Genomic DNA, 24127 nt, shown 5'->3' with positions numbered 1-24127 from the left:
GTTGACTCTCAGTGAAACTGTCATCCTCTTCACAACGTCTAAACATTCTTTCATTGTTTCAGTCATCACATGCAAAATGACCCATTCAAATATCAAAATCTGTCAGACATACATGTATATTCCATAAATATCTGACATGGTGTTACGTACTGTGAGGAGGTACAATTAGTTGTTTTTTTACTGAACTACAGCAGCTTTTTTTCATTGCAGGGTTTTTAAATTTAAAAATGACATAGATGCCATGTTGTGGCAAATATTATATTTTTTTTGCCAGTGCTTCCAATTTATCACTCGATCTCATCCACATCCACATCAACGGTCTTGCTGCTCCCGACCACCCTTCCATCCACAACTGTCTCCACCACTGTGATGACCTTTGTGACCACTGAGGAAAAGAAAAGATACAACAATCATGAGCGAATCACATCACATTTCTCAAACCCAGTTAAAAATCAAGTAGCATTTTAATGATAAAATATGAATTATATGCATGCTTACCTTGTCTTGTGCTGGTAATGGAGAGAGAAAAGAAAGAAGAACGCAGTAGTCTAGAACAAACTGACATGAAATCAAACTGGAGTGGATATTTATTTTTCACTGTAATCCCCCCATCCTATCAGTGTTTCTCTCTGTCTCACCTTTCATCCTCCCCATCCAGCAGTCTCCTGTACTCCGCGATCTCCAACTCCAGCCGCGTCTTGAGGTCCAGCAGCATGTCGTACTCCTGCTTGGTGGTGGCGATGTTGGCGTGGAGCTGGGACAGCTGAGCCTCCAGGTTTGTGACCATGGTCTGGAGGCTTGCTAGCTGTGTAGCGTAACGCGACCGGGTCTCGGCCAGGGTGCCCTCCAGAGCCACGATTCTTATTTTCAGATGATTATACACTAATGAAAACATACTTACTAATATTGTATTCCATTTCTATCAATAGATCCCCCTAAATGCTACACGCTGTTCCTTAAACCAAAGGTTTGGACAAATAACTTTTTTGACTTGATGCCGCTAGATGAAAAGTGAAGGGATCACCAAAGTGATACTGAGGGAGACATTGAATGTTTGAACCAAAGTTCATGGTAACTCATCCAATGGTTGTTGAGATATTTCAGTCTGGATCGGCTGACTGACTTTGCCACTCCTAGAGCCATTCTGCTAGCTTGGCTAAACTGTACTACATATTAACATATTAAAGCTTCAGTAGGCAGAATATTTTGGCATCATTGGGCAACAATTCCATAATAACCTTTCAGCATATTGTAATTCAAGTGTTCAGAGAGAAAACTAGACTTCTGCACCTCCTCTGTTTTCAGGCTTTAAAAAATCTAGCCTGTGACGGGAGACTTTGGCCAATCACAGGTCATTTCAGAGAGAGAGAGCGTTCCTATTGGCTGTTCATTCAACGGAGGCGGCTGTCAATCACTTGCAAACTTTATCAAACGGTCAAACTAGGCAGCGCTGATCAAATATGAATCAATATTCTGTTACTGTAATGTCTATATCTCACCTCATATGTTTTCAGAAACATCTTGTAGTGTACTGGTTAGCTGTTAAATGAGAACGTTTATGACCCGGCAGCCATGTTGAGATCAGTTGAGGAATTACCAAGCAGGAACGCTCTCTGCCTGAGGAAAAATGCCTGCCTTACAACAGTCAGTTACTATTAAAATGTATTTAAAAAAACAAGAAAAATGTTCTATATGTTTGCATAGATTCTATTTAGTTTTTATCCCTGAAGTGATTCAGTTATTTGCAAGTTGTTCAATGTGCATCAATGTGTTCAGCATTTCATGAAATGTGAGCTATTCATTCTACAGAAAACGGACTTGTGCAATCGTTTATCGCAGAGATGTATGTTTCTCACAGTGGTTCGGTGTCTCACACATTAACATGTCTTTGACAATTGTTCTTTTAACTCTGACACTAACTCACAGGATACTTTACATAAACTTGCTCAATCAGTACGTTGTAATAATATGCTGTTTAAACCTCTCCAGTGCCACACCCTTATGTTATTCTATCACAGGGATGTCTGATTGAACAAATATAACAATGTGCACATTGTTGCGTTGTATTATGTGAACGCACATTTACACCATCACTTGGTTCTGCTGGCAGTGCAAACGATACATCTTTAGGAAGTGAGATTGGGAGCTAAATGTTTTAAATGGTACAAATGTCAAGAGACTATGACGTTCACCACTAAATTTACTTACTTACATACAGTACTTGCAGGCAAACTTGAGTGCGGGCATCTGCGAATGAGGCAGTGAAACCCTTAATGCAACTAAGCTGTGTGTACACACAAGAAGTTGGTGTGTTGGTGTGAAAATGCTATCTCTAACTATCTTGGGCATTATTTATAGCCGTTTAGCACATGCATGTGATGAGTTTGCAACCTCGAAATGAATATCAGCATTGCAAAGGAACATCTGGCTTGTATAACTCCAGGCTGTAGATGTGCAGTCTGCAATAGTAATTTGTTAGTTAGAAGTAAAACAACTCTTGAAGCAAAATGCCTATAAAGACTTGAACTAAATACTGTGGCAAAATGGAAAGGAGCAAACAAGCAAGCGCTTGTTCTTGTTTGGGAATGATGGACATGCCAAACTACAATGCAAAGAAAAATACAGAACATGCAGGCACATCTGTGTTTTTCCAGCAGTGCTGTGCCCAGTCTTGAATAAGGCCAGGTATCGACTGACGTCATTTGAAATTTAAGATGCGATAAATAACTGAAACTATGACAAAAGAACCAATAGAGAGAAAAGACAAAGAGGTGTGTGAGAAGAAGTTTGCTGGCTGAGAGTCAAGTGAAAAACACAACTATCATAATGATCTATTTGACAGTGTTTGCAATGCTTGCTGCCTTGGTAACATAACAGGTTTGGCCAGCACAGTGAATCAGTCTTGCTCAAGAATCAGGTCACAAAATTCAGTTAAGACACCTCACCTGAAGTTGGAAAAAAAAACAGCCAGATTGGACTGAATAACTAACCTGAGGCTGACAGTAACGGGCGTGTCTGTTTCACAATCTACAGTATACTTTGTAGAAATGAAATATAAAGGTTCACAAGGATGCCCTGTCTTCATGCACATTAGTATGGCACATGGGTATAAAGGATGCATGGAATAATGAAGCCATTGTATGAGGTTTGCAGGTAGTTGTGAGGTTTGGATGAATTCAGTAACTTGACTAACAAACTGGGATTAAGTTTAATCCCTCTTCCTCCTGATCGTGACACAAATGAGCCTGAAGGGTGTGTGTGATGGGTGGGGCAGAGCAACCATTTTAGGTAATGCTTCTCCCTTGCAGTCCTGCACGCCCCCACCCACAGCCGGAGGCAGCAGCAGCCTTGTGCAGGATAAAAAGGGGGCAGAGGCAAAGCTCTGCATCTCAGTCCATCTCATTCTCTCCAAGGCAGGCAGACCTCCTGAGCACTCTTCAAAATGTCGAGTTTTTCCCAGCGTTCAGGCATGATTGGCTATGGAAGACTCTCTGGTAGTGGTGGTGGTGGTGGTGGTGGTGTAGTCTCAATGCGAAGGGCGACCAGCGTGTATGGTGGTGCAGGTGGCTCTGGGTCAAGAATGTCAGTTTCCTCTGGCAAATTCGGCGGTGGAGGTGGTTATTTTGGAGGGGGATCATCCGGAGGCTTTGGAGGGGGATCATCCGGAGGCTATGGCTTCGGCGGAGGCTCTGGCGCAGGCTTCGGCGGAGGCTTCGGTGGAGGCTTCGGCGGAGGCTCCGCCGACATGGACCTCCATGTCGGGGCCAATGAGAAGGCCACCATGCAGAACCTGAACGACCGTCTGGCCTCCTACCTGGACAAGGTGCGCAGCCTGGAGAAGGCCAACGCTGAGCTGGAGCTCAAGATCCGCCAGTTCTTGGAGAGTAAGACCTCCCCCTCTGCCCGTGACTACTCCGCGTACATGGCCACCATTGCTGACCTGCAAAACAAGGTATGTCACATGACTTTCTGATTCCTGAATGAGATACCAAAGCATGTCACACTGTAATACAATGCAGCTATCAGATTAATATGTGGTGCCTTTGAACTTTATCTTACCCCGAGTGGCAAAGCATGATTTTGCGGAGACCATTACTATCCTCGTGTTCCATTCAGTGCTTTTATAAGGTGTTGTTGTCTGCATATTTCATTTACAGAGTCTCTTTGGAGTCAGTTTGATGAAAGAATTGCACTAATTATGTCAAATGAAACCTTGCTTCATCACACAGATCCAGCTGGCCACCTGTACCAATGGAGGCATCTATCTGTCCATTGACAATGCAAAACTGGCAGCGGACGACTTCAGAACCAAGTAAGTATCGGGATGAGAGACAGAAAGTGTCTGAAACATAGTAAAATGGGGAAAAAAAGCTCTGAAATAACTTGGAAGCAATACATGGAGGATGTATACATTGATGTTAAGTTGCAAATGTCCGATCTCTTGCTGCCTCACAGGTTCGAAAATGAGCTAGCCATGCGTCAATCAGTGGAGGCAGATATCGCCGGTCTAAAGAGACTGTTGGATGAGCTGACACTGTCCAGATCAGACCTGGAGATGCAGATAGAAGGCCTCAAGGAGGAGCTGATCTTCCTCAAGAAGAACCACGAGGAGGTGGGTAGCAAACGCTTGACAGCAGTCATCTGAGTGGGTTTGCATTTAATCTGCTGTCTCCGAATGTCGAATAAAATCTACTCAAACAGTTCCGCAATCATCCACCTTTTACCAAACTCCTTTTATTCAACAGGAATTGCTAGCAATGAGAACCCAGATGGGCGGACAGATCAATGTGGAGGTGGACGCAAAACAACAGCCAGACCTGAGCCTCATTATGGCTGAAATTCGTGAGCAGTATGAGGGCACGGCCGCCAAGAACAAGAGAGACCTTGATAGCTGGTTCCAATCAAAGGTAAGACTGGGCCAAAACAAACCCTGGTGATGATATTAATTGACTAAGTAACTTCTCATTGCCTATTTAGACTGGTACGTATGTAACATATGTAGTTATACATGACACTGATGTTCTCCCATGACTACTGCAGTCAGAGGTGCTGAACAAGGAGGTGGCAGCCAGCACAGAAAGTCTCAATACGTCCAGGTCAGAGATCTCTGAGATCCGTCGCACACTGCAAGGCCTGGAGATCGAGCTACAGTCCCAACTCAGCATGGTAAATGATAACGACCTACGGCAAATCTTACATACAATTTGATGCACCTACTGTATTTTTCAGTTTAATCACTCCTTCTCTTCACCTTCCTCCTCCAGAAATCGTCCCTGGAAGGCACCTTAGCAGAGACAGAGGGACGGTATTCCATGCAGCTCCAGGGCCTCCAGTTTCAGGTGACGAGCCTGGAAGAACAGCTGACGTGTATGCGTGTTGACATGGAACGCCAGGGCCAAGAATACAAAATGCTGCTCGACATCAAGACCCGTCTGGAGATGGAGATCGCAGAATACAGGAGGCTCATGGATGGAGAGGGCAGGTAATTTGTCTGCAAAGAATTATTCTGTCCTTTCATTTTAAACTAATTACTATCTCTGTAAAGTGAGGTATTATACCGATACTTAATGCAAGCACTGTGATTCTCCCCCTCCACAGTGCTGGTGCTGGTTCAAGTTCAAGTTCCTCCTCATCTAGCAAGGTGGTAATAGTCACAGAGGAATTGAGGGATGGCAAAGTGGTGTCCTCCTCCTCCTCCACCACCCAGAGAACATCATCATAATCATCTACATCTAATGTGTCTCGTGCAGCAAACGCAAAACCAGGTGCCACACCTGAAAACCACAAGCAACATATGAATCCAATTCTTCCTTCACATACACATGTGAATGCAATAAAATGATGCCAGTTTGCTGACTACCACTTTGTCTTGTCTGACTTATTTGTGTCTTAATTCCAAATGATGTTTTGATAGTGGCATGGTTTTGAGATGAACCAAAGGTCGTCCTGACAAGAGTTACTTTGGATATTTGGTATTTGGTATTTGGTATATTTTGTTGGCTTAAAAGTGTTTAATAAGTTTCACTACAATTTCACTACAATTTTATTATGAGGGCAGATGATAAAGTGTTAGAAAGACAGTTAAAGGGGTGAAAAGTGTATTTCTTTCTTCATTTCCTTTTTTGTTTATTTGTTACCTCAATGCAGAAAATGAGGAAGGGCGCCCATCGGCATTTAAATATATATATATATATATACTTACTGTTAATTTTGAAGATTTTTTCCCAAGTTGCTGGTGTACGATTTATTATTTTAATGATAAATAACAATTCAGTGAATTTACAGTATATCTTTGTATTTATTTGTTAGGAGAGCAATGTTTAAGTCAAGCCTGATGTTGCCTTACACATAAAAGAATGATCCCAGTCACTTCCACACAGTGAGGCATACAGCTCATTAATTAAACAATTAATTTTCACCCAATGCATGCTGGGATCGGTCCCAGCCCCTCATTACACTGATTAAAGCTGCTTCAACCAATGTTTGGCCACTAGGGGGCAGAGCTTGTATGCAGTTTACAGAATTGACAACCAATGGTGCACATTTATTCCTATGAAAGTTTTGCTTTTCTAAAAACAAATATTAAACATTGATGGTTTAGAAATTCCTAATAATAATTGACCTTGTTTGCACTTTGATGAGTCCTCTCAAGAGTTCCACTGACGTCTCTTTTATAATAGTAGTCTATGGGGAAAATGCTTTGTGAGTCACAGGGGATTTTTAGGTGCCCTACTAGGTTGTTAGTTTGGCCACTGAGACAAAAAGGCAGGAAGGCTGACTTGCCACACCTTGTTACAGTCTTTCTCATTCGCTTTGGCTCAATTCTCGAATGAGAATTATTTTTTCAAAACAATGTGTTCAAATCTCTGAACAATTAGTTTGTTTTTCACAACAGATTATAATTTCTCATTCATTCAAGCAAATTGCACCTGTGCAAAGAGTCAGTACAATTGTCTACAATTTGCACAATAACCACTTGCACATATCTTGCTAGTCAAAACTGATGAGTTGACTCTCAGTGAAACTGTCATCCTCTTCACAACGTCTAAACATTCTTTCATTGTTTCAGTCATCACATGCAAAATGACCCATTCAAATATCAAAATCTGACAGACATACATGTATATTCCATAAATATCTGACATGGTGTTATGTACTGTCAGGAGGTACAATTAGTTGTTTTTTTACTGAACTACAGCAGCTTTTTTTCATTGTTGCAGGGTTTAAAAAATGTATTTTAATGACATGGATGCCATGTTGTGGCAAATATTCTGTTCACTGTATTTGACTTGAAAGCTCAAAGGTGATTTTTATTCTGTTTACAGTACATGTAACACATTGCTACACAAATGCATTTACTGTAAACACAAATGTGCATCCTGTTTCTGTGTACTTCAGTATTGTAGCCTAAAGTATTGACTTTTTTTTTAATGAAATGTTTTGGGTGCGTTACTACTTTTTGCAAACATAGAGTTGTGGTGTCCCGTGAAACAGTTGTAACAACTGCACTCACAGTTTAGAGAAAGTTAAGACTGTTGTGAGCCAAATGGGCCAAAGCGATTGAGAAAATCTGTAAGCTCTCTTAATATTGCAGTTCCATGGGGCAGAGGAAGTTTAAAATTAGCACACATAGTCCTAATACAGCAGGTAGCACCATGTGTTAGCAAGAGGGCTGTCAATCGATCCAAATATTAAATCGCAATTAATCACAAATTAATCACACTTTTTTTTTTTTATCAAAATGTACCTTAAAGGGAGATTTGTCAAGTATTTAATATTCTTATCAACATGGGAGTGGGCAAATATGCTTGCTTTATGCAAACATATGTATATACAGTATTTATTATTGGAAATCAATTAACAACACAAAACAATGACAAATATTGTCCAGAAACCCTCACAGGTACTGCATTTAGTATAAAAAATATGCTCAAATCATAACATGGCAAACTTATATATTATATATAAGTTTATATATATATATATACATATATATGTATATATATATATATAATACACAGTATATATTATACAGTATATTGTACATATTTCACAGTATTCTTTTCATATATTCATCGTAATTCTCTTCTATACAGCTTTCATTTTAACTCAGATATATTGTACAGAATTCTTATAACTATTTTTCGTATTTTTCTTCCGTATTTGTTCATTTGTTTCCTGATTTCTGTACTTAATTTTATTTCTAATTTACTTTTCTTTTACTTATGCTTATTTTATGTACCAATCACGCCAAAGCAAATTCCTTATACGTAAAAACCTACTTGGCAATAAACTGGATTCTGATTCATTATAAAATACAAAACACACACAAGAACGTTTAATTCAACTGCATGATCTTTATTGATTTTTTTGGCCAGTGTTTCCAATTTATCACTCGATCTCATCCACATCCACATCAACGGTCTTGCTGCTCCCGACCACCCTTCCATCCACAACTGTCTCCACCACTGTGATGACCTTTGTGACCACTGAGGAAAAGAAAAGATACAACAATCATGAGCGAATCACATCACATTTCTCAAACCCAGTTAAAAATCAAGTAGCATTTTAATGATAAAATATGAATTATATGCATGCTTACCTTGTCTTGTGCTGGTAATGGAGAGAGAGAAAAAAGAAGAAAGCATTAGTCTAGAACAAACTGACATGAAATCAAACTGGAGTGGATATTTATTTTTCACTGTAATCCCCCCATCCTATCAGTGTTTCTCTCCGTCTCACCTTTCATCCTCCCCATCCAGCAGTCTCCTGTACTCCGCGATCTCCAACTCCAGCCGCGTCTTGAGGTCCAGCAGCATGTCGTACTCCTGCTTGGTGGTGGCGATGTTGGCGTGGAGCTGGGACAGCTGAGCCTCCAGGTTTGTGACCATGGTCTGGAGGCTTGCTAGCTGTGTAGCGTAACGCGACCGGGTCTCGGCCAGGGTGCCCTCCAGAGCCATTTTCTGTTGTGGTCGGAGGAAGAAGTTGTTAGGTGAGTATAGGTAATCATCTTGTTTATCTTCGTACTTCGAAATGACCCTTATTCGCCCTCTTGCTGAGAGTTAGATGACAGGCTGCTGGCTGTATTTTCACATTCAACATATCAGTGTTCTCATCGAACTCTCTGCAAGAAGGCAAATTTCTTTAAACATCTACAGTGTTGTTATTATCGGTCGAGGCAGATGGCCGCCCACCAAAAGCCGGGTTCTGCCCAAGGTTTCTACCCACTAAACGGGGAGCTTTTCCTTGCCATTGTCGCATAACAATGCATGCTCATGGGGGTGGTGGGGATCTCTTGTTGGGTTTCTATTAGTATTGTCTAGACCTGCTCTATATGAAAAGCGTCTCGAGATAACTTGTTATGATTTGACGCTAAAATAAATTGAATTGAATTATGTGTAGGAGCATCACAGCGTCACATCCAATGGATGATCTTTATTGTTAATACATGTTGACATACCATGCTCAGGTTGGACTGCAGTTCAATCTGAAGCCTCTGGACGGTGCTCTTCAGGTCCTTAATCTCTGATCGGGTCGTCACCAGAATCTCTGTGTGTGTGATCACTTCCTGCTCCACCGCCGCGATCTGACCAGATCAGAGAAAACAACATTCATCGTTTTACCCAACAAGTATAGTAGAATCCTGGCATACTATCAAGATAAATAAGCTCAATTGAACAATGGAAGTGGCTGTATTCTGAGCAGTAGTAACTTCATACCTTGTTCTGGTACCACGCCTCGAGGTCCTTGCGGTTCTTGCTGATCACAGTCTCATAGTGTTCCCTGATCTCTGACATAGTCTGGTTAAGGTCTGTAGAGGGAGAAGCATCCACGGCCACATTGACCTGGCCGCCCATCTGACTCCTCATCAGAATCAGCTCCTGTAGGGGTCAAAGGGCAATTTCTCAGTGAGCTGTTGAAATATCCATCCATCTGCAACCGCTTATCCCGTTAGGGGTCGCGGGGGGGCTGGAGCCGATCCCAGCCGACATTGGGCGAAGGCGCTGTTGAAATAACTTAAAATAATTCATTATATTTTTATTACATCATCCGATGGATTCTCTTTTTGTACTGCATTGCATGTATGCTTTTGGTTCTTTGATCTGTGTGTGTGTGTTTGTGTGAGAGACAAACATGACCTAATGGAGGGAGAGAAGAATACAAGGAAGTGTGCAGAAGGAAGAGGGGCAGTCCTGGGAAAAGGGAGGAGGCGGCAGACCTGTTTATAAAAACAATAAGCTAACAAGGAGTTTCTTCAGTGTTATCAGAGGTAAGGCAGAGGTCACGTGTGCAAACTCTGGCCAGCTTTGACCACAATAGATGGCTGTGATAAATGGTGACAAGTTAGTCTTACAGTGAATAGCTGCTGTGTGTTTAGCTCCAAAGCTGCTGAAAAGATGGATGATGATGAGTTTATTCAGTCACCAGTGTAGTAATACACTTTCAGGTTACGTGCATGCATGCAAACACAGCATGGGTGTTGGCCTGTGTGCAGGAATGCATCAAGGGTGTCGACAGATGCAAGCTATCAGTTTCGTTGCTTGTTTGACTTCCATCAACAAGCCCTTGGATTGCTTAAAAATGAACGCACCACAACTCCCTCATCTATAGACTCTCTCACCTCTTCGTGATTCCTCTTGAGCATGATGAGCTCGTCCTTCAGGGCCTCATACTGACTCTCTAGGTCCATTCTGGCCAGGTTCATCTCATCCAGCACCCTCTTCAGTCCAGCGATGTCCGCCTCCACAGCCATCCTCATGGCCAGCTCGTTCTCATACCTGAGCGGAGGAAAGGTCAAAGAGGTTTTAGTGGGTCGTTAAGACGAAGAAGTTGTCAGTGAGACATGAGTTCACGCTTCGATGCTCATGTGATGTTTCACTTATGTGGCATCGCAGGGAGAGGCAGGGGAGTCCACTCACTTCATTTTGAAGTCATCAGCAGCCAGCTTTGCGTTGTCAATGTCCAGGATTGTCTTGGCATTAAGCCTAGAGGCGATGCGAATCTGAGGAGGAGAACAAAAACACGTCAGAAAAAGTACAAGCAAGCTCATGTTTCATACAGTTGTACTTTACACAATGATGATTTATCCGTTGGTTGATATTCTATTTCTACACTTTTTGGGAGAGGATCCCTTCAAAATGTGTCTCTTAAAGAGCAACAGCACATGTGAAACAGTCATATATATATGTATAATTATTTAAATAAGCTTAAATTAAGAAAAATATGTTTGCAGCCTATGCAAAATTGATGTACTGTAAAATATTGGCTTGTAATATCAACTTTCTGATACATCAGTTGAGCTCTGCAGTCAACCTACACTGCATCCCTCTGTAATTATCACTGTGACACTGAACACTGTCGGCAGGATGTGATGCACTGTTGGAAGGAATCTGGTATGTCAATCACCACAGTGCTGCTTTCTGTGCTTCCTGATAAGATGGCCTCCTTCTACGCCTACCTCTCTCCACACACTCGCAGTGAAAGATGAGAAGATAACAGAAAACACAGAAACGCACACACACACACATCTGTTTACTTCCTCTTACCTTGTCCTTCAGGTCGTCGATGATGGCGTAGTAGCTGGTGTGGTCGTGGCAGATGACAGTTCTGGTCTGGTACCAATCTCTGATCTGCTTGTCCAGGCGGCTGTTCTCCTGCTCCAGGGCACGCACCTTCTCCAGGTAGGTGGACAGACGGTCGTTCAGGTTCTGCATGGTGGCCTTCTCGTTGGCCCCGACGTGGAGGTCAAGGCCATCGGCCAGGTTGAAGCCTCCGGAGGATGCTCCGTAGCTCTGCTGGGCTGAGGAGATGCGGGTGCCACGGCCGCCTGCTCCACCGTAGACACTCATGGTCCTCTGACCGTAGGATCTGCTGCTCAGAGACATGCTGGGAGGTCTGGATATGGATCTGGTACAGGTAGGATCACTGGAGTTGATCTGCAGTTGAAAGCATCACTTTGGTCTCCTTGGTTATATAGCTGGCTCACGGAGCAAAGTGGGAAGGGCTAGGAGGGGTAGTTGAAAGGGAAGAATGCTACCCCCCTACTCCTCTATGCAATCTCTTCATCAGCGCGGGTGTGGTGACTGGTGGGTAGGGGTTCATCCGCCTTTTTCAGGTCGAACCACATTTCATCGTTTCTCAATGAGGGCATGCCTTGAATTCTCCTCGGTTCAATTCTTTGGCAGTTTGTAATTGCAGCCTTCCTTGTTTGTTTGCTTGAAAGCAGGTTTAGAGGCACAGACACATATACTTTCAAATAAGGCCTTCTTAAGGAAGAAACTCATAGCAGTGACAGAAATGGCACATGCCAGCGACAATTCCACCTCAGTGAAACTTGGGGCCAAAGGTTGAGGGCAAGGCAGTTATAAGATAGCCAACGCTATTTGTGTCTCTTCATAAGCGTCTAGTTAAGGTTTTCAAGACTGTGATAATTGTATACAATATAAATGTATTAATGAAGGAATATATATATATTTTTATTCAGGTGTTATACCTGTTATGAGTGTTATAAAGCCTACATGGACTTACAAGAAGCCACTTACGTTAGGCAAGAGAAAAGAAAAAGGGAAGTAAGCCGGACACACGGTATTGTATCCATCTGTGTTGAAACATATCCAATATAAACTTAGATTAATCATACAGTGCTGTCGTGCTGCGATGGTAAGCCATGAGCAAAAACTGAGCAAAGATCATCTTATGAATGAACGGTAGAATATTTCATCGTCAGCATCATCCAAATCACGCAGGTGAAACTTTCTGTCCTCTGGGCCTGGCTGGGACTCTTCATTGTGAATGTGAATAATGTTCTACATGCACTGTATACAGTATATAGTAAACCAAACTGTGAAAGTAACTCTAAAATAACACCACATAAGAAATATGAATTTTAATGACACTATATCTTCATCACATACACCTCATGCCAGTAGTCTGGACAGTCTGTAAACTACTGAATCATGTGTTTAGCAGCCAAGTACATCATTTGTTTTTATGCCGCCGCACTGGCAACAGCCATGGACTCTCGTAGTCAAAGGTCAAAGGTCACTGTGACCTCAGAAAACACATTTTTGGCCATAACTCAAGAATTCATATGATAATTATTTATATGCAAATTTCACACACACATGTCAGAACAAAATCATGAAGTGATGGCATTTTGGACAGACATGGAAACTGCAACTTGACTGGTTGGTGGAGGCGTACAACCGCGAGGCAATAATTGTAGTTTATATTCAATATATATATTGCTATAAGTGATTTGTAAGCTAGACTTCTTTAAATGTGGCGACGGCCAGCAGAGATAATTTTAAATTGTTTTAGGCTGCAGACATAGAAAAAGGCTTCTCTTACAGTACAGGCATTTTTTATGTGTTGTATTGTATTGTTGTTGTCTGTATTGTTTTTATGTAGGCAGAGTATTTTTGGCACCATTGGGCAAAAATTCCATAATAACCATTCGGCATATTGTAATTCAAGTGTTCTGGGAGTAAACTAGACTTTTGAACCTCCTCATGGCTCTGTTTTCAGGCTTTAAAAAATCTAATCACAGGTCATTTCAGAGAGAGAGAGAGAGAGCGTTCCTATTGGCTGTCCATTCAACGGAGGCAGCTGTCAATCCCTCGCAAACTCAGATCAAATGGTCAAACTAGGCAGCGCTGATCAAATATGAATCAATATTCTGTGACTGTAATTCTTATTTCTCACCTCAAATGTTTTCAGAAAGATCTTGTAGTGTACTGTTAAGCTGTTAAATGAGAACATTTATGACCCGGCAGCCATGTTGAGATCAGTTGAGGAAATACCAAGCAGGAACGCTCTCTCTCTGAAATGACCTGTGATTGGCCAAAGTCTCGGAGTTCATGAGTGATTGACAGCTGCTCAGAGATGGCAGGCTCCAGCTCGGCTCTGATTGGTCATTTTAGGAGCAGCGGTGGACACCGGAGGACACCGAGGCAAATGACGCGGTCTGTTATTTCTCTCTGGCAGACGTTTCTGTATCAATTATTGATTTAAGTAAGTAGCTGTGTAAAAAGCGGGATAATGTACAGCTAGCAGGTCATTGTTGTGAAATAAACCCCTTCAGGGCAGTGCCTCATCACCCTATTGGGGTTTATTTCACAACAACCAGCTTGCAGTACATTATCCCTAACATAATAATGTAAATTACTTTGCAGATTCAGATTAATAATACAAAATATATATCAACTAATAAATGATGATGTATTATTATAGCTTAAGATACCCAGCAGTATATAACGTTGTTTGAATTAGCTCCACCTTTACCAGCTGAAACATTAAACCGATGTAAACATTAATACATCAATAATTATAATCCAGTAATATAATATGTATGATTCTGATATGGGCATATGCATAATAAGTACATTTACTTTTTGTACTCTAAGTATATTTTGATGAATTTGACTTGCAACAGAGTGTTTTTACTCTGTAGTATTGCTACTTTAACTTCAGTAAAAGATCTGAGTACTTCTTGCACCCCTGCAGTTATCTGATTATCTGATTCTATAGGATTGAATCATAGCGGTTGAAACACTGAGGTTGAATAAATACACAGACAATATAGTTTTGTTTAGATTGTTTCCCCTCTGAATATTGTAGAACGAGCCTGACAAGTTACTGATAAACTAAACTTGTTTCACTAGTGTAACTGCACTCACCACTGTCGCAGGCCTTCATTAACTCTGTTGTAACATTTGGAAATGCTGGTAACAAACTGGATTTAGTCATGACCAACTTCTAAAAGTCTAACTTCAAGAAAAGTACCAGCTAGTTTGACTGGTTTTGTAATTATCATCGCAGCCTACACATAACAGAAACACACCTCCATGCCAGTAGAAAATTAGCACCTTGCTGTTGTTCTTTCCAGTTATTTCTGCCTGACTGCCTCCATCTATTGTCACCACGCAGCGCTTCAGTCAGCAGTCACACTGATAAGCAGGGTGAGGCCTAAAAAGGGGATGACTGATGGTTTGACTGCGTCTGAAGAATGTCGGTCTGTTTCTTTAAACATCGTACGATGTGGGAAATAGTATTAGAGGCCCATTTTACTCCAGCGACAGCTATCAGCTAATAAAATGATCAATGTGGGATGATGCCTGTTTGAAGTTCTTGACTTGAAGTTGTAGGTTTCTCATTTTAGACTGTGTTGTATCTTAAGATAAAAGATCTAAATACTGTGTTGTGATCATAAATAGGGCTGTCCTAAATACCATTTTTTTGGGCTTTGAAGCTTCGATGAGAAATATTCGAAGGTATTCGAAGTTTCGCAGAGCAGCACATGTTCTTCTGTCTGTCTGTCTCCATCTCCCCTGTTTCACACACACCTCTACACACAACAAACAGCGATATCCATCTGAGAATAAGTAATAATAATTAATGCTGAATATGAATAATGAATAATGTTGTGGGATTATTCCTTATTTCATGGACTATTTGGGGATTTATGCATTATTGTTACATACTTATATATAAAACTATAACCCCCCCCAAAAAAAACAAAAACCCCTGAAGCATTCAAATAGTGATTTGGAGGTCAATTACCATGGCAACGGTCAAAGCTTTGAAGCCTTTGGGTTAGCCTTTACTCTCAAATCAGTATAGCAAAGACAAATAAATGTAATAATTATTATCATTATTTATATATCAATTCTTTTGATTAGCTGAAAAGAGTCAAATCTGACGGTCAGATACTCAGTAACATGATGATGGTAACATGATGGCATCTCATCTAATAGATCTTTCTCACAGCAAGGAGAGGCAGGTTTGTTTATATAGCACATTCCAGCAACAAGGAAATTCAAAGCGCTTTACATAAAACATTAAAGGCATCGAGGAACACATTATAAAAGATAAAAGTAGTGACCTAAACAGCAAACTGTGGGTTCTCACTGCTCATCATTAAATAAAAACAAGCTACAATAGAATAAGACAGGTACAAAATACAAGAATAAAAGTTACAGTGCTGCGTAAGAAATTAATAATTATTTGATTTAATAAAATAATAAAATGTGGCCAAAACAAAATAACTTATAATACAAACAAAACCAAATCTGAATTTCACCTAGGGCACCAAAAGGGCTAGAGCCGACATACAGGCATTGAACTCAGAATGACTGCACAAGGGAACATTTGTTATTTTACAAGATGTGCTCTCTTTTAATATTTATATAACCTGCTGCTACCTGCCCATTACACTATTGTATGTGGTACGCTGTATATTCTTGTCTTTTAATGGTGGGTTGTGTTATGTGTGTTATGAAACTTTGTTTTATTTGGAGAAGCCTAAGACAAATTTCCACGGAGGTGGACAATAAAGTCTATCTATCCACCCATCTATCTAAAGGCAGCAGCAAACAGCAACGTCTTCAGCTTTGATTTAAAAGAAGTTAGAGTTGAAGCTGACCTGCAGTTTTCTGGGAGTTTGTTCCAGATATTTGGTACATATATCAGCCTGCAGACATTTTGACCCGTCACAGAAGATGAAAGACGGGTGTAATTAATCAACGATGGCTCCGTTCCATTTAAGTGTCCAGGTGAGACAGTGTGCATAACACCAGGGAATATTGTTATTAGTTACACCTCTGCTTTTCCTGCTATGACATGTCAAACTATGCACTATTGATCACAATAATCTTGTGTTGTAATACTATGCATTGGCTCACGTCAACACAAGTTCTTTCTATCTTTTAGAAAGTTTAGATCCCCCAAGACTAAATCTGGCTATGGCACATCTAAGCAATGTGTGTTCAAAATGTACCTTAAATTGAGATTTGTCAAGTATTTAATACTCTTATCAACATGGGAGTGAACAAATATGCTGCTTTATGCAAATGTTTGTACATATTTATTATTGGAAATCAATTAACAACACAAAACAATGACAAATATTGTCCAGAAACCCTCACAGGTACTGCATTTAGAATAAAAAATATGCTCAAATCATAACATGGCAAACTCAAATCCAACAGGCAACAACAGCTGTCAGTGTGTCAGTGTGCTGACTTGACTATGACTTGCCCAAAACTGCATGTGATTATCATAAAGTGGGCATGTCTGTAAAGGGGAGACTCGTGGGTACCCATAGAAAGTCTGGAGCGTTATTTAGCCTCCTTCAAGACATGTCAGTGTGTCATGGTTGGTACCAACGGACTCGTTAGGTTTTCTAGCTTTAAAACCGAGCCTGCTACAACCTCAGAAAGATTGATTGCGTGAATGCATTAAAGAAACTAGAATGGTACCCCCTCTTCGTTCAGCTTGCACCATCATCCATGTGTATTTGTGTTTATGTTGAGATCAGCTCTACGTAGCGGAGCATCGTAAAACACTTCATTCAAACTGGACAGAAACAAAATAAAACTCACCTAAACCGTCATCGTTACTCTTTCCAACAATCATCAAGTGTGCTTGGGCGAACTCAACTGTAATTTCACGGAGTTTAATGTGAAAAAACGCAGAATATACAGTTCTGCGGATCACAGATTGTGCCACACCCCACCCCACAAAAAAACTTTCATTCAAATCCATTGCAGACTTTTGGAGTAATCCTGCTAACAAACAAACCAAACCAACAAACCAACGCCGGTGAAAACATGACCTCCTTCCTAGTCCTTCGACCTTGGCGGAGGTAATTAGTGGTGTCGTTATTATCGCGTTAACTTTGACGGCCCTAGTTTTTACTATAGGATCTATTCTTCATGTTAATTCTTTTGACTTATAAGATGATTTACAGCTTCAACATGCGAAGCCTTGCAGGATTAACAGCCCTCCAGCACTGCACAGTTGGCTTGTAAAACAACTCTCTCAATACCACCTTAATCCTTTTAAACATTTCCGTCTGCTCTCTGTAGAAAAGATCCTTTGTTCTCTCAGACACGGGAGACAAAAATGCTGCTCTGCAGGCCTTGTCTGTGCCAACACTACTCTTACTGCAGATCCTTTCTTGAAGATAATCGACGTTGATGGTGCGTTTACATTGGTAAGAGGCATTTCAGGTACAGCAACATTCCTTTATGTATGCATGCTTGTGCAAACGGTGTTTTTATGTGACAGCATTATTTGTTGACAGTTTTAAGTGGCTGATTGGATCATTAAATCACAAATGACAGATCCTATAAATCAGGACGGAAACACTAAGTGACATAGTTGCAGTACTAGTACATTAAATGAGGGCGTTACACTCAATAATTAGCCTACAAGAAGTATTCACTCTGCTCTTGGTGTTGTTAGTTTTTAACATTGAACTATAGTGGATACAAACAGTTTTTACACTGATAAACATGAAAATGTATGCTTTAATTTCAATCTGAAAACAATTTTTGGACCTAAATGGATAATATGTGAAAAATAAATAATTAATCACATAAGTTTTCACTGTCTATGCAAGACAAAGGACTATATAATATATATAGACAGTGAATAAGTACTATATAGTATAGCACTCTGTGTGATTGCCGCTGTTTACTCACTGATGCACTGGTCCAGTGTAGAATGAGATTTATTCTAAAGTGAAAATAATGTGATGCATAAAATTAATGATGGCGACTATAGCTCAGTGGGTAAAGTATGGATGTACAAAGAGAACTGGATACAGCGCTGGAGGCAGCTACCGTTCATTCTTATGAGAGTTGCTCAGTGGCGCATGAAGCCAAAATGGCTCGAATGCCGAGAGATAAAGTACTCGGATCTTCCGGCGATCTTCCGCATCCATTGGGCCCATAGAGCAGGCACAGTAGCGTTTCCTTTAACCCCTCCTCCCAGCACTCGGTCCAGCCTCGGTCTTATTCACACTGTAATCAGTTCTGATTTAAAATAAACACAGATAAATCCCAGGACAGAGACATCCAATGAAATAAAGTAGTAGTCCTGATACACAGTCTCTGAGTGATACATTTGTGTTTAGTTCTATTATGAAATCAAAACACTGCAGGTTGTGTTGTCAGAGAGGGGTCATAAGTGTGTCGCTGCCATATTTATCTCACAAATTGGCTTCAATTTATCCTTCAGTGGTTAAAATGACCGTCCAGTGTTTAGAGATGCAGGTGAGCTAAAAAATATCCAACAAAACACGGACCAATCCTGAAGCGACAACTCACCACCTCCCGTCAGCTCCCCACGCCTACTGTCTTTCACTTTTCAACCGTGAACAGTGAGCAGAGAGATCAACATGGACACGAGATGATGAGCTACCAAGAATGCTTTGTCTCTGTCTTTTTCTGCTCGCTCCATCAGTCCAGATTCCTTCAGCCACTCACACAGACACATCCTGCAGCTGTTTACCTGTCATGTGTGTGCATGCAGGTGTGGTTGCCACATACTTCGTGTGGGAACATAAACGTCTTATAACCTACTGACAATTAAACACATTCTTTCAATGTTATTGCATCAATAAGTCATATAGTAGTCATTATACACAACACTTTTGCGGTTTGAGTCTCATATTTCTCTTTACTTTGAGGATCTGATGACAACAAATTCTCTGTCTCTCTCTTTCAGGGAAAGAAAGTTTGATACGCCAGCAGTTTCAACTCTTCAACAACTCCGTTGGGTGTGGCGGCGTGGTGATTTACCGGTGACTCCTGCACAGAATACGTGCTCGAGGTCCACGGTAAGCGTTTTTTTTTGTTTGTTTTTTGCAGTGACTATCACTAGATGGTGCACTTTAGCTGTGATTCTCACCTCCACAGCTGTTGTACAGGAAGGGTGTGGCTGTGTGATAATCCGTTGCAGACAGTCAACTGAGAGATGTCTGAACCCCTGAAGACTTTATTACATCACCGTTTTCTCTAGTCTGAACTTTGTGTGGATTTCATTTTTATCATATCTTGCAGTTTCTTACACCATACTATGGATACCTTTCATCATCATCATCATCATCCTAAGTAGACAAGACAAGCTTCCTTCTTAAACATCTTTACTATTATATGTACTCTTGGAATGAGCAAAGGTAGGTCTGTTGACTCAACAGACTTGTGTTTACCCAAACTACAGTGGATGAATGAAAGAGTCTATATGCACAGCTGATAATTCAATGTACAGTGTGCAGGTGAATGTTTAACTTTGCCTGCAGAAACTGTTCCCACATAGATAGATAGGACCAACACACCAACTTTCACTGTAACAGGTCACACACACACACACACACACACACACACACACATACAGATATAATTTGACCTCAGCACATTCACACTGTGAATGTTCAGTCAGTGATTCAGTCCAGGACCTTTGTGAGAAATGTTGCATGCTGGGATGTGATTGCACAGTGCCTGCTGAATGGTTGAGCAGGATTTGATAATGCGGTGTGGAGGGGTGTGGTACATCGAGAGGAGGCTTCAAGGACCGTGTTGCTCCATTACAGGCTCACATCTGTGATTCATAGTTGCTAACTCTGCACAGGGCTGCTGTTTGGGCACCACTATATCTGTTTGTGTCTCTGTGAGCAGGACATTTCAAAAGATTCAGGATAGATTTTCTTACTAATGTTGTTGAATGGTTGGTGCTTGAGCAAGAAAGGACTGATTAATATTTCACACAGGGTGGAAATGGCTTCTTGCTAAAAGTCGTATAACTTTGGAACTGATTCACAGAGCACACAGACAGACAAACCCTTATTGGCCTAGGCAAACACACAAGGTCACAGAGGTCAGTCCTAGTTAACTGCCGTGCCAGTTCTTCCAGAATGTGGTGCAATGGGGAGATAACTTCGAGATAACTTTTGTTATGATTTGACGCTATATACAAATAAATTTAATTTAATTGGATTGAATGGGCAGCTCAGTGGTTACTGCACAAATACAGTGCTGTTTGTCATTCAAGGAAAAACATGGCTCTCCACGGGGAAATTGAAAATAATCTATTCATTGATTTCTTTACTTACTTCTTTACTTGTATATTATTTTTTGATTTTATCGTTTTATTTTGTAATTAGGCACAGCGGTGCTCTGAGCTAAATGCTAATGTCAGCATGCTAACATCCTTGCAACAACAATGCCAACGTGCTGTTTACCGTATTCATAATTTTCAGTTTTATGTGTTAGCATGCTAAAATGTGCTAATTAGTACTTAAAGGCAGGGTGGGTGATCTTCAGACACTAGCAGGAGTACACTAGATTTTTAAAAATGATCCAACCAAAAAACCCAGCCCAGTGTTGTCAACTCTTTTCCAATGAAAGTAGCTCGCAGCACTAGCTCCAAAAGTCCATAAATCTAGCAAGAAAGTCACGAAGTCGGCAACATTGACAGTTCATTGCTTCAGGCCTCCCTCCAAAGCCACTCCCCCACAATTATCATTATGATAATGAACATGAATGGCAAACATGACTATTGTTAGTAGGCCTACTCACAGCTGTAAAACTAGCAGCTTGTGGAAGACATGCAATGAGTGCACGGACAGGTAGTCCGTCCAACCATTACATAAAGGCCAAATTAAATTTTGGACGGGTTTATTACAGTCCTGTGACAGCCATAGATACCGGATTGTTTTTTGCTTTTTTTGTAAGAGTGTTTGATTTATCGATTGCTGATGGGATGTAAAGAAAATTTCAACTAATTTAACAAAAAATGTTTCTCAAATCTTTACCAACCCTGCCTTTAACACAAAGTAGCTAAGACTGATGGGATTTCCATCAGCAGGTATTATGTCATAAACCAAAACATATTGTCCAAATTCTGATCTTGATGATAGTGCTAGATGAAAATTTAAATTCACCAAAACGGTGACGACATGGGCTCACTGTTAAACCTTTTTTTATTACTACTGCTTGAGTGCTGTGTTTTCCCCTGTTTGTTTAGGGGAAAGCAAACACACTGCAGTTCTTTTCAGAGGTGGAGCACCCGACTCACATTCAGTGCAGGAGCAGCAAACCTGTTTCCTCCTATGAACAGTGCTATTTGTCCACATTGTGTTGTAATAATCACCTGGAGATAAAAAAAACTTTGCACAGGCAAAACTCACATTATATTCTATTGATAAGAATGTGTCCTTTAGGTGACGATTCAACATGTGGCATCGACAGCTGCTCATTGTTGGTGGGAGCTGGAGCTCCACATGTGCAAGCAGGAGCTCCAAACCTCAATATGCTAGAACAAAGAACAAAGGTGCACTGATGTGCCATGTTGATGAGACATAACGGAAGTGACCAGTTTATGAATGACATGGGAACTTCAGCCGACTCTCATTCCCATTGCATGATGAAACTGATGGCAGGGACACTCAGGTGCAGGAATCCAAACCATCCAGACATCAACACAATAGATGAAATTCAAGCATGAGTAGTTGACACATGCACTCTGCCATCCTCGTAGTTGCTATGCTGCAACTGCACCTGGACTATTTTGATACTGTTTTGAGATATGCTTAAATTAAAATAACAGAAAAGCGGACATCCCTTCATGTCTTCAGTCTAGACTCTCTTTGTTTTTGCATTGAATAGGTACCATCCCTCTATTCTCTACGATTGAAAGAAGGAAACTCAAAACAGAACATCATGGATGAAGTATTTAAGTGTAATTGCCGGATGTAACCTCCCTGTTACAGTTCATTGTGAGTCTACTTTACAGTGCCACAATAACCGGTGATTCGGTACCAAATATGTAATCAGTGTTTTTCAAAGTTAGACATTTTCTCTGTCTTTTTTAAATTTGCTACATATAACTTGTTAATTACAGCTGAGTGCACTGCAATTAATATACAACATAATGACATGATACACATCACACAACAAAGCTGCACCATAAAAGGAAAAATCAATGCAAAACGTGTCGGGCAACAGACTGCATAGTCTCCTTTGCAAAAGGTTGAAGTCTATTTATGGAGAGAATCTCATCTTCAGCTTTATTCAACCTGTTTCAGCAAGCAGTGGGATTTAAAGGGGGGAGTGGGTGGAGTAGTATTTCTACATACAGTTTATGACTCACAATGCATAAAAAACTCCCACAAAGAACAAGTGCAGACACTTGTTCTTTCTAACTAAGATTTAGATAAAGTTAAAAAGAAAGCTCTCAAAGATTAATGGGATTTGAATCAGTGATCAGACACTAGATCCTGTGCTTATTTTAAGCTTCAGTGTTACTGGAAGTCTTGCAGGCCCTCTTTGTTTTAAGTAAATATTCAGTATCACAGACTCTGTTCTCAATCTTACTGAGCTAGATACCAAAAAGTAGCTTAATCTTGGTTTGAAGTTCTCATGAGAAGCTGTAAACACACCGTCATTACATGTCTTACTCATTCACCATAGTAATTACAATATAACTGCAAATGGTTGCATTGATACTACAAATAAAAAACATGAAAAAGACAAAGCGGTAGAGTTTCTTGTAAGATTGTAGAGGGGATTTCAGTCAACCGTGTGCTTGAATCATGAGGTTGTTTTTTAGTGAAAACACCCATCTGACACAGATGGTCTCCAGCCCATGAGGACATGATCTCATTTATTTCGTAATTTGTCTTTGGCCTACTGTACATAAAGCTACGTTTCAGAAGAAAACCCAACCAGGACAAAAAAGTTCCTCAGAACTGTGATACATTAATTGACCTGGAATGTAGTGGACAACAAACAGTAAACTCACCTGGTTGTAAACATTTAGATAAACATTGCACACGTCTCCAGAGACTTTGTCCCTTTCTGCACCCGTGAGACAGCTAGCAGCACCTCCCAGGGTTTTGTGTATTTTTCCCTTCTGATCTCCTTGTGGGAGTTCTTTTCTTGTTCTCAGCGAGGGTCTTAGTTTGGAGGAGTCATTTTTCAATCACTGTTTTCATAATGTGGGTGCTGACAGGCCCGCTGAGATTATACATAACAGTGATTAAGTGCTACACAAATAAACATGGCTTGACTTGTTTTTAATTCCAATCAAGGCAAGAGCAACCTGGGACCAACATATTGAATTTTGGTTTTGATCCATATAATATTTTTAGACTGTTTCAACTCCCCAAACCACAAGAGGCTTCTGTATAAGGATTTATTTCATATTATGAAAGTTATTTCCCTTAAAAAAGACATTTGGTGGTGCAAACTATGTACAGAAGTCGTAAAGAGTCTAGAATAACACAGAAGGAATGAGTCTGGTATAAGATGTTGCAGTACACTTTGAATTGTGTGGGTCACTT

At 40.7% G+C, this 24127-nt stretch overlaps 3 protein-coding genes across 8 annotated transcripts; 1 reads left to right on the top strand and 2 right to left on the bottom strand.

The window, feature by feature from the left end:
* Positions 1-240: 240 nt before the first annotated feature.
* Positions 241-1143, bottom strand: LOC119484931 (keratin, type I cytoskeletal 20-like). The gene is made up of 4 exons (XM_037764113.1): positions 1124-1143; positions 639-890; positions 499-509; positions 241-385 (listed from the first exon to the last, which is right to left on the bottom strand). Exons 1-4 carry the CDS (start codon positions 1141-1143, stop codon positions 288-290), a joined length of 381 nt encoding a protein of 126 aa, XP_037620041.1. The 3' UTR covers positions 241-287.
* Positions 1144-3386: 2243 nt separating this feature from the next.
* On the top strand, positions 3387-23396 carry LOC119484161 (keratin, type I cytoskeletal 13-like). 6 transcript variants are annotated; one of them, XM_037762751.1, is made up of 9 exons: positions 3387-3952; positions 4230-4312; positions 4456-4612; positions 4746-4907; positions 5041-5166; positions 5265-5482; positions 5599-5603; positions 19760-19763; positions 23321-23396. In XM_037762751.1, the coding sequence occupies exons 1-9, from the start codon at positions 3443-3445 to the stop codon at positions 23379-23381; spliced, it is 1326 nt and encodes a 441-aa protein (XP_037618679.1). In that variant the 5' UTR covers positions 3387-3442; the 3' UTR covers positions 23382-23396. The 6 variants fall into 6 exon arrangements, with proteins under 6 accessions (XP_037618679.1, XP_037618690.1, XP_037618663.1 ...); XM_037762762.1 differs by lacking the exon at positions 5599-5603 and having other exon boundaries at positions 3388-3952; positions 23321-23359; XM_037762735.1 differs by lacking the exons at positions 19760-19763; positions 23321-23396 and having other exon boundaries at positions 3388-3650; positions 3699-3952; positions 5599-5741.
* On the bottom strand, positions 8338-12030 carry krt98 (keratin 98). Its single transcript, XM_037762834.1, has 8 exons — positions 11547-12030; positions 10920-11002; positions 10622-10778; positions 9720-9881; positions 9461-9586; positions 8743-8963; positions 8603-8613; positions 8338-8489 (listed from the first exon to the last, which is right to left on the bottom strand). Exons 1-8 carry the CDS (start codon positions 11883-11885, stop codon positions 8392-8394), a joined length of 1197 nt encoding a protein of 398 aa, XP_037618762.1. The 5' UTR covers positions 11886-12030; the 3' UTR covers positions 8338-8391.
* Positions 23397-24127: the final 731 nt, after the last annotated feature.

This window comes from Sebastes umbrosus, chromosome 3 (assembly GCF_015220745.1).
Source record: "Sebastes umbrosus isolate fSebUmb1 chromosome 3, fSebUmb1.pri, whole genome shotgun sequence".
In the NCBI taxonomy this organism is placed as follows: Eukaryota; Metazoa; Chordata; class Actinopteri; order Perciformes; family Sebastidae; genus Sebastes; species Sebastes umbrosus.
This window is presented reverse-complemented; position numbering and strand designations above follow the sequence as displayed.